The sequence below is a fragment of the Syngnathus leptorhynchus genome, chromosome 2 (assembly GCF_054491065.1).
Source record: "Syngnathus leptorhynchus isolate UIUO chromosome 2, UIUO_Slep, whole genome shotgun sequence".
In the NCBI taxonomy this organism is placed as follows: domain Eukaryota; kingdom Metazoa; phylum Chordata; class Actinopteri; order Syngnathiformes; family Syngnathidae; genus Syngnathus; species Syngnathus leptorhynchus.
The window spans coordinates 17,279,450-17,294,088 of record NC_141196.1 but is presented as its reverse complement, the minus strand read 5'-3'; the positions used below and the strand labels follow the sequence as shown (position 1 = coordinate 17,294,088).

Genomic DNA, 14,639 nt, shown 5'->3' with positions numbered 1-14,639 from the left:
CATATGTGTAAGTCATGAGCAGAGCTGGTAGTAATGCTCTACATTCAAAGATTTTCTGGGATGTTACAGAGCAAATTAGTAGTTACTGACTCATAATGTGCATTGTCAGTATTAACATTTTAAATTAATGCCATATTTTTTAATGGAATTTACATTATTATTACATTTTATTTAGACTGATCAATCAAACAACATCCAATCGGTTAATTGCAGCTTTAAAATAAATCTAAATATGTACAGCTAATCCATCTGAAGGGTATTGGACTCGATATTGTCAGATCTCACTAATGTGATGGATTTTGGAATCAAAAGAATAAAACTCTGATTGGAGCACCCCTACTTGCATCCATATGTACTATTTTTCCGAGCCCTTTCCATGATACTTGTTTCATGAGCTGGCCTCTGCACTCAGAATCATAGTATACTGGTGGGCTGCCTGGATTGTGTGCACTACACAAAATAATAACTTTTCTTTTATAAACAAAAGGCACATAATTTTAAGTGTGTAAATGCAGATTTTTAAAATGTAAATAGGCAAGATTCATCAGGTTCTGTAGCATCAGCTGAGGTCCAATAAAAATTGGTCTTAGCTTTCAAGTCCTAAAATTGTTGACTTAAGTCTAACTTGACTTAACCTCTGGTTGGAGCAAACATACCCTCAGCTTGCGCCCGAACACGATGACTTTGCCTCTGGCTTGCTCTTTGCGGTAGCGCCACTCCACCAGGTTCTGTCCGCTCTCGCCTGGCAAGCTCATGTTGCGCCTAGCCACTGTTGGGTTGGCTGCTCCCGCCAGAATATGAGGCTCGGTCTGGTAGTGTGTGTCCATCCCATTGGCGTACGTGACCCGCAGTGAGTTGTCGAAGCCCACCTGGTAGCTGCTTTTGCACTGGTCTGGAGAGCAAGAATACATTGGTACAGGACACAATAAGAGATGTAGGGGCTCAGTTTTGTCTTTAAGAATACCTGGACAATTATCTGAAGTGCATAAACTGGTCCCGAATCAACAACCAAGACTCTATCCACCTCAAGGTCACTAGTGGAGTGTTCAATAACCAAGACTCCATCCACCTATTTTCTGCACTGCTTTTCCTCATTGTAGTCACGGGTAAACTCGAGTCTATTCCGGCATAACCCGACGTCCTGGAGTGGCTGCCAGACACTGGCTCTTTGATTTTGCGGAAATACAGAAAAATTAGGAGAAAGTATTCCTACGTGTAATCGAGATAGTGATTTTTTTCTCATTCCAACAGAACAGTAGTGCAGTCTCTGACATTCAGCATTTCCTAGTAGAAAAAAAACCTTTGCTAACTTTAAATAATAATCAGTGAGCGAAGATTAAATGTAGCAAAAACGAGGAATGGATATAATTATAATGTGTAGTAGTGGTTGTCACAAATTAACCTCATAATTAACCCACAAAAATATTTTGGGGGAACAGAATGCTGATTCTCCCTTGAAGGGTCATATACTTCTCACCCTTTTCACCCTCTGGCCCATCTCTTGCTTGACATAGACTATGACTTTAGTATATCCCTGGAAGGCACTTTATTCCTCTGTGTCTGGCTGGAGAGTGGTGGGAGAAAATTGGGTGGGGGAGAAAGAACATTTTTGAGGTGTGGCGTTATGTATTTTTGCTATTAAAATATAACATTTCAACCGAACACGTTTTACATTTCAGGTGTTACGGGATTCAATTCAGGTATGTTTGAGCACACCCCAAAATAGGCTAGCCTAGAAACGACAATGTTTGGAATAACACTAAAGACAAAGAGCGAGCCTGTTACCTCTCAGTAAGAATGAAATGACCGGACCTCGGTGAGACTGTACTTATATAGAATTTACACGTGATTGATGCAAGATACACCATCTGGCCATTAAGCAGCGGGACGCTGTTTAATACGTGGCTGATGTGTAGGGTGACAACCCAATCCAGCCCACCAAGCGACTCATCGGTTAAGCTGGCATCTGTCTGTGATGACACACGACCGCAGATGGCTTTGGTGATCCTTCACATTCAGTGACAAATAACTCACATTTGTAGAGGGTGGGGCAGCAGTGGCTGCAGGGAATGTTGGTGGTGATGCGAACTACGTCTTGGACTGGTCTCCAATACTCAGTGCAGGTTGCACCATGCTCTCTATGTTGGCTACTTGGACTGCCAAGATTAGTCAAAGACCAATTACAATGATGAATAATTTAAGAGTTGACATTGTTTCTTTATTTTTTGTTTTACTCTTGAAACTTCCCCGTCTTCCACTTGTCCTACTGACTGTCTGCCTGTCTGTGACACACAGACAGTGTAGTGGTAATCCGGGTCATCTGTGATTTAGATAGACGCACTGTGGCTAATGCAGAGTCAACTGGCATTAGAAAAAGAGTGCGGAAATTAGTGCCCATTTCACCAAAACCACTTCACCCAACACAAACCTGCCTCCCATGGCAGGACAGCTCTCTCTCTCTCTCTCTCTCTCTCTCTCTCTCTCTCTCTCTCTCTCTCTCTCTCTCTCTCTCTCTCTCTCTCTCTCTCGCTCTCTCTCTCTCTCTCTCGCTCACTCTCTCTCTCTCTCTCTCTCTCTCTCTCTCTCTCTCTCTCTCTCTCTCTCTCTCTCTCTCTCTCATTTCCCAATTTGAGAATAGAGTGCTGCATTTGAGAACTCGGAAACAGGAGCACTCAATGCAACAGAACTTGACATCTGTGTCACAAGCCCTTGATAGCAACACAACAACCACACACAACCCAGTTTGTTACAATATACAACTTGACAATGTTAAATAATGTGTTCTTTTCAGTCTTTAAATACGGCTATATTTCTATTATGTACTTCAGGTCCATTTTCATTCAAGTATACATGCTGATTAATCAAAGCAAAAGGTTTTGGATAAATAAAGCTTACATAAAACAAAAAATCCAAATGTTTATTTCCGGTTTCTTTTTTCCTTTATTACAGTACCTTTGCTAATTTTATTTTACCTAAAATATTTTGTCTAAGAAGTGATTTTTGCATTTATACATAGTTTCATAGCATTTAAAGTACACAATGCATAGCAAACCTATGTTTTTGTTTCTATTTTGTGTACTTGATGCATGTCCTTGACAGCTAGAAATTTTGAAGCCACGCTGCAGCCTTCAATTTAATTCATGACAAAATTTAAAAATATGTCAACATTGCTGGTTCAAGTTTAGTCAAAGATGAATGATCTGTCATGCTCGTTGTCTTCGTTTTTAATTTACACATACCTCAATGAATTCAAGGTGTAAGCTAATGATGGTTGTACTGTATAAGAGCAGCTCCTTGCAATATGCTGTAATTTACATATGATGTACTTTGGGTGACTTATCAACTAGCAAAATTGTCCTATTAGCTATCCAGAAATACTATGGCTCAAGGTCATCTCACCAATGGTTGATATTTTGACTTGTAGGTCTGTGGACCACAGGGGTCTGTGGACCACAGCGATCTCTAGCATTCAGTTCAAAACATGTCCCCAAAAACAAGTGATTTCAAACTAAATGGACCACTGGAAACTGAACCACAGACCAAGATAGACCAAGACTTCATCTATCCATTTCCTACCGCTTATCCTCTTCAGGGATGAAGGGGTTGATACTAGCTGACTTTGAGTGAGAGGACTGGTCCATAACCAAGACTCAACCATCTTTTTCCTACTGTTTATTTTGGTAAATTTTACAACTCTGACTTTCAGCAAGATGCAGGATATTATCCGGACTGGCTTCAACCAAGATTCCATCCATTTGTTTACCATTTATTGTGTTCATGTTGGACTCCAAGCTGAATGAGTGAACAACAGGGTCCATGCTGGACTGGTTGCAACTCAATAACCAAGACTTAATCCATCCTGTCAGGCCAGCTCACTAGCTCATTTTAGGAGAGAGGTCAGCATGAGGCGAACTAAACCCTGGACTGTTGGTCACCAGTCAGTAGCCATGACACTTATTTGCAACATGCGTCTGTGTGACCTTTTGCAACCAAATAACTCACCCTGGGAGAGGGTGTAGTAGGCGTGGATGCTGGAGGTGTTGGTGGTGATGCTGATTTCCTCATCGCTGAGGGAGCTCTCGATGTCCACGGTAAGTGCGCTGTACATGTCGGTGTAAAGGTTGTTCACCATGCCGGTGGGGAAGGTGACGTTCATGAGACGACCCTCACTGTCATAGCTGGTTTGGAGGACAAAAAGGAGTGGATGTTTTATGGAGCAGCCTTGTCATAAACCTGTCTCACAAACCCAATTAGAATTACTTACAATGGTTTGAAACCATTTACCGGATTTAAAATCCGAATTGGAAATGCTAACCCTGGTTTCAAACCATTGTTAGAAACCTTAAACATTATTTGACATCACATTATGGACATGAAAAACTAGGCATGACCCTGATTTGAAATCCTTCTTTGAGACCCTAATCCTGATTGACAACCTACTGTAATTTGAACCCTAAACTAAAGCAGTGTTTGAAGCCCTGAACAAGGCGTGAAACACTCATCTGAAATCCTAGCTCTGTCCTGGAACCTTACTTTGAAACCTCACCCTAGTCTTGAAAACCTTATAAAATATTAACCCCCACTTGAAACTGGAATTTGAAAGCCTAAACCCATTTCAGAACCTGACTCAGCCATAGTGAAGTTTTTTTGCGTCAACTTTGTGGTTGGCGGATGCTGCAGGCAATGCTTTTTTTTAAACACATTTCCAGTGCCAAACAAACTAATCTGCTCCACTTGAAGGTGACTTCATTTGCATAATTAAATGAGTCTGCACAACTAAGAAGCCTTCACTTGTTTCATCTGACGCCGCATGGAAACGCATTTCAGCAAGCATAAATCCCAAGTTCAAATCCCAACACTGTCTTGATACCATGAAGCTGTATCTCGGTCTTGAAACGCTAATTTACAAACTCAAACTTTCTTGAATTCCTGACCCTGTCTTGAAACCAACACGAACCCTGTCTTGAAAGCCTGACTCAGGCTTGGCACCACAATTTGGAACCCTAACCATGAAACCCTGACCCTAGCCTGTAAGTGTGCTTTGAGTACCTATCTTGAAAAGCTGGTTTAAACATTACCCTACCTTGAAAGACCTAATCATGACTCAAAACTTGGAACCCTAACCTTGACTTCAACCCAAACTTGATACACAGGACAGTATTGTTTGTATGAGGGTGCAAGAGATCAACATGCTTGCAATGGAGATTTTAGATGCCGTTCGGTACAATCTGATAAAATTAGACCGATTTCTGATATGAATATCCTATTGAAACACCCTGGCTCGAAACCTTATATTAAAATCCTAGCCCTTACTTGATACCCTATTTTGACATCCTATCCCTGGCCTCAAACCCTAAATTGGAAATACAGCTAAATACCAAACTCGACCTACTTTTGACATGCTCTGGTTCCAAGTGATTGAAATATGTGTGCAGGAAACACACCTCCCATACTTACTCGTAGAAGGTGGTCCATCCTATCTCGGAGGTCTTGGTGGCCAGAAGCCCATTGTTGCCATGGTAAGTGAGCAGCACCAGCTCCTGTCCCTGCGCAGTGAGAGTCCTGAGGCCGCCATTAGTGCCCATTGTAAGCCAGATCACCTGGTTGTCCGGTGCCACGATGCGCACCGGGGTACGACTGGAGTCTCGACGTATCCTCAGGGTGTTTCCATTACTGTCTGTCACTGCCGTGATGTCATTCTCTGTGCTGTAGCTGAATGTGTACTTGAAGTCTCCGGTGAGCAAGCTGGCCGTATGCTGGTGTGTACCATTACCGTCGAACATGTAAAGCTCTTGGGCGTCTGGTGATGCCACCTCATAGCCGTTGGACACTGGCGCAGGCCCATTACAAGACACGGCCCGGATTCGGATGTTGCCCAGGTCGGCCACATAGAGTGTTCCATCTGGCGCAGCCACCAGGGAGGACGGCGCGTTGAGCCTGGCATCTTTGGCGTAGCCGTCGCCCGCCTGGTAGCAGTCGCAGTTGGCGTCGTTCTTGCAGTCGCACTCTGAAGGCACCCCGGCCAAGTGCGTGATCTCACCGTCCACTGAGACCTTGCGGATGCGGCTCAGCTTTCTTTCATCCGTCTCCGTGATATAGATGGCGCCGTGGTAGGAGATGGCAATGGATGTGGCCGACTCTAGGGGAGTGAACTGTGCCCGTTGGCCGCCAGTCAAAATGCTGCGCTCTGGTACTGAGAGTGGACAGTGGACAGGGCGCCCCGCTGCAATGTTAACTTGGCCATTGTCAGTGATGCGCAGCACGATGTTGTTGTCCAGCACGTAGAGCGAGTTGTCCATCGGGCTCACCGCCAGGTCTGTGGGCCACTCCAGAATAACCTGATGTAGACATACAAAAAATATAATCTCTTGGTCTGAACACTAAGTGATGAAATAAATAAATAAATAAATAAAAAAATAAATAAATACATTCTAAATTGCCCCTAGATGTGAGTGCGAGTGTGGATGGCAACCAGTTCAAGGTGTCCCCTGCCTACTGCCCGATGACGGTTGGGATAGGCTCCAGCACGGCCATGACCCCCGTGGGGACAAAGCGGTACAGAAAATGGATGGATGGATGGATAAAGAAAGAAAGAGGTATTTTATTTATACTGTAATTTCTGGCCTATAAGACACCTGAATATAAGCCGCACCAGTTAGAATTAGGGGAAAATCCTGTTTTGTACATGGATAAACCACACCAGACTATAAACCGCAGGTGCTTTAAATGAATTGTCCTAATTTCTATTGCCTGTATCACCAAAAAAAAATCATTTTACAAATTCATAAAAATCATAAAAAACACATAAATAAGACGCACTGGACTATAAACTGCAGGGTTCAAAGCTTGTGCAAAAAGTAGTGGTTTATAGTCCAGAAATTACAGTGAATAATCTAGATTTTTTTTATTGTAATTTCTTCTTTCGTAAGTGTTTATGCTCTTAAATGTATTTTATTTTATTTTTTTCATGAGCATGTACAGTCATCACATATTTTATTTTTATAGAAAAAAATATCACATTGCTCATGTTTTACATTCCAAGGCTGGACGAACACTAAGTAGATTCTAAACTACGTTGTTGCATTAACTGTTTCTGGAAAGATTAAATAGACCAAACAAATTACAGTAAAACATTTCAATGGTCACCATGTAATTGTGAGCAGCATAATTAAACAAATATCTAACAGATAAAGATATATTAGCATGTTACAAAACAAAATTAGCAATTACAGTCAACGTCAAAATGATTGGTATGGCCTTTGAAATGTGTCACTAAAGCTGTCAGGCTGCTGATGGAATGTGTTTGATTTTAATAAAAAACAATAACAACACATAACTGATAGCTAAGCCAATTCTTTTTCTCTTGAATGCGTGACGAGCTTACGTTACGGTGTTGTTGGCTCACCGCAAATGATTTCATTAATTGGAGTGCGACCGCTCCACTTTTGTCTCGCGCCGCTTTCAGAGCGCCCACGCGAGTGTAGATTGCTTTTTTGTCATTAGTCATGAAAGTGTTGTACGCAGCCGGTAAACAACCTCTCGTTCCAATTTCTATTCATGTGCTTCTGTTGACACTTCTGCTGTCGGCGTAGTCTGGTTTTGATGCTTTGGACTGCTTGGCTTGCCGGTGCTGCACTGAAATTTGACATTCTGTATTCTTTACACCCATTTTTTGTGGGCATGGGGGATGTCATTTTTGCCAAATCATGCGTACGAAACAACGATAAACAAAAGGCATTAAAAAGAGAGAAATGGATATGGTGGGTCACTTGGCCCAGAGGGAAGCTGAACAATGATTTTTTGCCAAATAATTCATGCAAATACCTGATGCAAGTAGACAGTTAAGGTAAACTTCAACCAGACGCGCATCAAAATGTTCACGTATTAAAATATGCACTGCAGCTTTTCACTCTCAGCAGTTATACACTTTTGAGCCTTCAGACAACATGCAATAATCAACTGAAAAACAATGTAAACATGGACTTGGCCCAGAATTTTGTGTAACATAAATAACTAACAAAGTAAGCAACAGCAATATAAATATAACCCATTGCCATTCGCACATGGCACAATTGAAGAATAAAATGGGCAAAAGAGCACATTCCTGAATGAGATCCTACGAACTGCATCAAAATTTGATGTTTTGTAATTTATTTTTTATTTTACACCCATTTTTAAAGTATATACTACGTCGGTGATGGACATTTTGTGAAATAATGCATGTGGACTACGACCATTACGAGTGTAAAGACAGTTAAAAAATATAGTCTAACGCTGCGTCATTCACACAAGGTCAAGGTCAAGAACAAAACTAAAATTATGCGTACAAACTAAATAATTAACCTAGAAACCAACAGCAATGAAAATATAAAACTCCACATCACATGCACACAAAAAGTTCAAGAAAAAGAGGAAAATAGAAACTGCAGGTTTCACACTCAGCAATTTGCCACTTAATATTCACTTTCTGCAGGTCAGACCTATAGGAGGGCCGATGAATGCATTCATTTCCATGCTCTAAAATCCTTTTCTGCCTTTTTATATTTCCTGCAATCGTCATCTGAAAAGCACTGAAAAAAAATATGCTGCACTGCTTCAGCAGAAGGTATTGTAACCATGTGACCTATTGTGCAGAGCTTGCGAGGCCACTTTATGTAGAATCATCTCATTGAAATTATTTTCATCATTTTTCGCTTACCGGGGCTGCTTCATTACCGTGGACGCTCTATCTCCACCGGGCTCTAATTCTACTGCATTCCACATCAAAATAAGGCCCTACCTTAGTAATTACTGGCGTAGCATTTACTGTGACTGAGATGGTCACGGTGACAACACTTCACTCTCCTTCAAGCACATATTTTCTGCCGGCCACTTTTTGTTTTCTTTTCTTTAGGAGAATGATGATGCTTATTTACTTGAGGAGCAAAGAGTAAGGAAAAAATATTTTTCCCAGCCTCTTCTGCTCTTAAATTCCAAGTGGCTGTTAATTTATGTCTATTTATTCAGTAATAATGTAGCTACACTCACAAATGCACTTTTTATGCTATTGTTCAACTGTGTATAAATCAGGATAGCTTCAAATTTCTCCCTCCACAAAATATCTATAATATTTAGGCAACATCAGTCAAAAATTTCACGTGATTTCAGAGTTTTTAATTGTGATAATTCAAATTGCATACATTTAATTATTTTGTAAATAATAATAATACCGCAATAACTATATTATTTTAGAGTATTGAGTGTGCATTATATTTTTATTATTATTTAAGAATTTCAAAATGTATGTCATGAATTGTCCATTCTGTTGGCAGTATGTGCATGTTACAATTACACTATTAGTCACCTGACTGACGTCCATGCTATTGTCGCAGGTCAGTGGCCGCGCCGACGTCAAGTCGTTGGATCCCAGGAAGGTGGAAATGATGCCGTTCTGGTCCACCTTGCGGATGGTGGTGCCGTCCACAAAGTAAATCACGCCGTTCTTGTCAACAGTGATGCCTGCAAGTCAGGTCAAGTACGTTGAGAAAACAAGGTTGAAAGGCCACGGATCGGCTCGCACAGACGACACGGCAGATTACATGTGTTGAGCTTGCCTCCCCATTATTCAGGTCACTGGCAAAAAGCACCGCTATCAATAATTCACTGGATGCTTTTCTGCTTTTAAATAATTTCTCAGGCAGAAGTGGCAAAAGCTGTAGTCATAGCGTTACGTACATACTGTATGCGCGCTTGTCAGCCCGACTAAAAAGCACTCCCGTCGGGAAGGTGATTCTGAATGTATTTGGGAGATTTTCTCTTGGGTAAAAGCCATAAAATGGGCCAAAGTCTGCTTTAGGTGTTATTTATAAAGCCTGAGAATATGCATATTTTTGTCTCCAACTGAGTTAAAACAAGCTATGGTACTTCATCTAAATAAATAAAAAACAGATTGTTGTTCAATGGGTGAAAACCATGAAATGTACTAAATCTTACAGTGTTTTTTATCTCGTGAGTGTGTGTGTGTGTGTTTTTAACAGGTGAAACCCATAAAACGTACCAAGCCTGTTTAGGGTTTGGTGTCACTTATTGCGTAAAGGCCAATACAAAATAGTGGACAAGTGCTCAACTATCGCAACTTAGTCAAAGACCAAACTATACAACTCATCCGGACATTTTTCTCAATGGTTTGATGGGGCTATAGGCATCAAATATTCATCACCTGTTTTGGCATTATTTATGCAACCAGTATTTTTAAGGGTGGAGTTAACCTCCAGGGACGATCTTTCATCATACCATACAGTGTTTCTTTGAACATGCTCGGGTACCCGTTGTCATTAGGGGAGAGTCAGAAATGGATGCCATCTGCTTAGGTTTTGGTGTTATATATGCATTTAGCGGGTTTTATTTGCATGACATATGATGACGTCTCTGATGTGCTGTGATGTAGCACCCCTGAGGATCACAATTTATACAGCTTGAATTAGGTCTTTAAAAAAGCTTTTATGAGGTGAATGTGTTCAGCTGCACAAGTCCTTGGGAGAGATCGCCGCCTCGTTTGACCGTGTGAGTGTCTCAGACTGATGAAGAGTGTCACATCTGAGCAGAGTTCATCAAAATGTCTCAGAAAAAGATGGCGGGAGGGTGGAAAACACACACCAAAAAAAAAAAAAGCCATCTGCTGTTTCTTCCTCGGTCTCGGCTTCCTCCCACTCAATCATTACATACTTTCTTACCGAGGCTGAAAGGCTCGCATTGAGCGCAGTCGGCGTCGGGAGCCGGCAGCGAAAGCAAAAACAGTCTTTTGGTTTGGTCTTTTCATCTTGACGAATTCATAGAAAAGTGAACAATCATAGCGCAAATGGCATAAATGGATGACGGCCTCAGACAACAGGTTATACTCGTTATTGACAAAGTTTCTGCAAAAATAACATTAAAGGACTGATAATTTGAAAGTCTGAAATATAAACGGAGCAGCATATTGTTTGTACTGTGATGTGCTGGGGTTTGTATGTTTTAATTCTAATTTTAATGTACGTATTGTCTTGTAATAAATATAAATAATGCAAGAAAAAGTCCTGCAAAGTTTTTGTTACAAGTCTGAGAACCTTATTTGTGATAAATTAACTACAAAATTGGGCATACCTTGGAGAACAAGTTTAAACATTATCCACCCAAAAAAGTAATGTCTTTGAGTGGTCCAATTTCAAGCAACGTTGCTAAAAAAGTTGTTATGCTGACATATAGCGAGACAGCAACCAGTGGTTAAAGCGCAGAGACAGAATGTTAAGTATTTCACAATGTCCTCTGTCTGTGGTCAGGTGATTTTTGAAAGGGAATAGCTCAAATACTAACCTGCTAAAACATAATATAATCGCAAGATGTCACTATGAGTACAGAAGCCTGTGGGCTCTTAACTGTCTGGTAGCAGCAGTCTGTAGCTAATTAACGGGACACACATGCATCACACATATTGCACTTGTAGTTTAAAAAGCACTGCGTTACGACACCTTTGGGTCCAGTGAGCGAGGCCTCCGGAGCTTTGCCGCCGTCCCCGCAGTGGTTCTCATCGAAGGGCAAGCAGTGTTCTCCGGTCCCGGCTACAACCTCAGCATTGGCCTGCAGATCCTTTGTTCCAGAAAGACTTTTTGGCCGGTAGATCCGCCTTGAGTTGGTGTCCGACACGTACAGCTGTCCTGTGACCGGGTCGGTTGCCAGATAGTAGCGGTGTGCTGGATTGTTGCTGCATTCATGAAAAGGACTTATTATTAGGTCTGCACAATCTCTCGAAAGAATATCTAGATCGCAAAATTGGCCCATGCAATATGCATTTTGCAAAGACATGCAATACGGTTCTAATGAAATTATAAACTTTTATCTGAATTTGACTAGTCAGATGCAAATTTAAAATTGCTTTGCCATCTCATGGTTGAATAACTTCTGAATCTTTGCGCTACTTTCTTCTCCGAGGCTATGAATTATTTCAGGCTTGATTGTACCATTTTGTGTTGGAACCTGCACTGTCAGAAGCATTTTCATCAACCATCGCAAACAAGATGCCACTTTTTTTTTACTCTCTCCATCAGTGGTAATTAGACGATAATTGGCCCACTCTAATTATACATATGGTAATCACTGGGGTGCAAAGGAATGGCAAAAAGGGAGAACTTTATTTATGTGGAGATGATGATCGTCGTCATGGTGGTGGTGGTGGTAATTAACATGCACTAAAGGATAACACCTACCTGTGTCTAAAGTCTTTATTTCTACAAAAAAGAGAAAGGGAACAATAAATAAAGAAATAAAAGATCGAGCGGCTTTACAATAAAAGACATTTTAAATTTTCCCCACAAATTACCATGCCTTGGTGTACTGAGATGTTTTGATATTAATTGGCCGGTTTTGATTAGAGGCTCAGCCACTGCTCACCTGATAAGCCTGATTTAATTCTTTCACTGTGTAATTGATGCCACCAAGAAGTTGTGGATGCAAATGATTGAACTCCACATCATTGGAAACATCATTTTTGGTTCCTAAAGAAAATTTGGATTCATCAGACGATTCCCTGATGCATTAACTAATTCAAAGAAAATCTCTGAAATTTTCTGTTCTGAATTTTCCTCATGCCAATTAAACTTTGGGTCTATCATTTCAAACAACCAAAAACTGCACCATGCAAGTGATGAGGGACCATGTAACTGATTATAAGAGTCTTTCCGTTTAAAATGACTCAACAATAAACTTTCTCGGGCGGCTCGGTGGAGCAGTGGGTAGCACGTCCGCCTCACAGTTAGGAGGGTGCGGGTTTGATTCCACCTCCGGCCCTCCCTGTGTGGAGTTTGCATGTTCTCCCCGTGTCCGCGTGGGTTTTCTCCGGGCACTCCGGTTTCCTCCCACATCCCAAAAACATGCTTGGTAGGCCGATTGAGCACTCCAAATTGTCCCTAGGTGTGAGTGCGAGTGCGAATGGTTGTTCGTCTCTGTGTGCCCTGCGATTGGTTGGCAACCAGTTCAGGGTGTCCCCCGCCTACTGCCCGATGACGACTGGGATAGGCTCCAGCACGCCCGCGACCCCCATGGGGACTAAGCGGTTCAGAAAATGAATGAATGAATGAATAAACTTTCTCTTTGTCACATGTCCGAGTCATCAGCACCATGGTCAGATCTTTTCCTCCACGTGTTCCTCTCACAGTTAATTCAGCACCCTGGTCAGCTCCCATCTTCCGCTTAGCTTTACTGCCAGTACTCCTCTGTGACGTACATTGCTCTTGGCCATGCCACAGCACTGATTGCCTGACACCTATTCATCATCACAACTGGTTAACTCTGCTATTTAAACCCTGCACTTCCATCACTCCTGGCTGTATCGTCAGATTTGACACACGCATTCCTCCCACCTGTTCCTACTCTGTTGCATGATTCCCGTTTCCATTATCCACCGTTTAGTGATAAACCTGCTTGCTTGCTGCGTGTTTGCCTCCTTTGTTTCATTTTCTGCTAGATCTGACCACCTGCATGTCCCCGACTACAAACTTGTCTTCTCATTGTCTGCTCTGACAACGCATCGACGCTTGCTCATCTCCCAGCTCGTCAGCCTGCCTTTTTGCACCTGCCCTGCTGGGGTTCTAGTTTCCCCTTATCCCTTTCCCTTAAATAAAAAGTTTGTGTTCCACATGGTTGCCCCGACTCACCCGTGACACTCTTGTTCTATTTCCTCTCCCCTTCTAGACAACAAATGAAACTAATTTATTTTCTGATTTAATTAATAAAACCTGATTTAATTCCCTCCTTGGCTCTTCGATGTCAAAAAAAAGATTCAATTTCACATAATTTAAAAAGATGTTTAACAATCAAAAACTCCTCCCACATGAAAAAACAGACAGAAGCACAATTTAATGTAAAACTCAATGCAAAGTCACTTTTTTAGTAGATACATTGTACAGATCTTTTTTATCATAAAAATACAGTGTCCCATCCTATTTACTCTCTGATTCATCCTGCTGCTTATCGAGGTAGCAAATAAGCGGAACTTAATTCCTCCCTTTACAAATGGAGAAATTGTCCAATACAAATTTTACAATTGACAACATGCATGCATTTCAAATAGAAACATGTTTTGATCATGCATATCCTGCTCCAAGACTGGAGAGTTGTATATATTTTTTTTAGGTGCTTATGATGACGAAAGTCACAGTAAAATCACTTGTTCTGTGTTAATTGCGAACTACTGCTGCAATTACTCCAACATCAGCAACACAGCACCACATTCAGTCCTTCCAAGCTGTTGTAACACTACTCCTTCGAGATTGAATCCAAACTGGGAAACTGTTACATAAAGTCGGGAAAGCACCCCATTTCCTATTTATATGCACATTATTTCCTCGCTGGTACTTTGTGAAATGTTCTTCAGGTGACTTCAATGGGCCTTCTTTATGGTAGCCACATGATTTCACATATTGCCGTTTTACATTTCTGAGTCAGGATGACGGCTCACGATAAACAGAGTCATCATCCTGCCAATATGAGAGCAGCCAACTACTGTCCCAGACGAGAGCTAAGCCAAGTTGGTGCGAGGTCTGCTAGTTACCAATTGCGTGCCGGAGACAGGATGTCCTTCCTACAGTAATCACAAGGACGTTGAGTTTCTGCCCCTGACCTACGTG

At 41.6% G+C, this 14,639-nt stretch overlaps 1 protein-coding gene across 1 annotated transcript in view; it reads right to left on the bottom strand.

The window, feature by feature from the left end:
* LOC147061083 (teneurin-3) overlaps positions 1-14,639 on the bottom strand; it is a 168,275-nt gene that overhangs the window by 7,984 nt on the left and 145,652 nt on the right. The window contains exons 21-26 of the mRNA XM_085905468.1: positions 12,222-12,242; positions 11,487-11,719; positions 9,344-9,498; positions 5,458-6,338; positions 4,003-4,178; positions 657-892 (exon numbers count right to left, since the gene is read on the bottom strand). Of these exons, the coding sequence (XP_085761594.1) occupies positions 657-892; positions 4,003-4,178; positions 5,458-6,338; positions 9,344-9,498; positions 11,487-11,719; positions 12,222-12,242 (1,702 nt within the window). The remainder of the gene's footprint in view (positions 1-656; positions 893-4,002; positions 4,179-5,457; positions 6,339-9,343; positions 9,499-11,486; positions 11,720-12,221; positions 12,243-14,639) is intronic.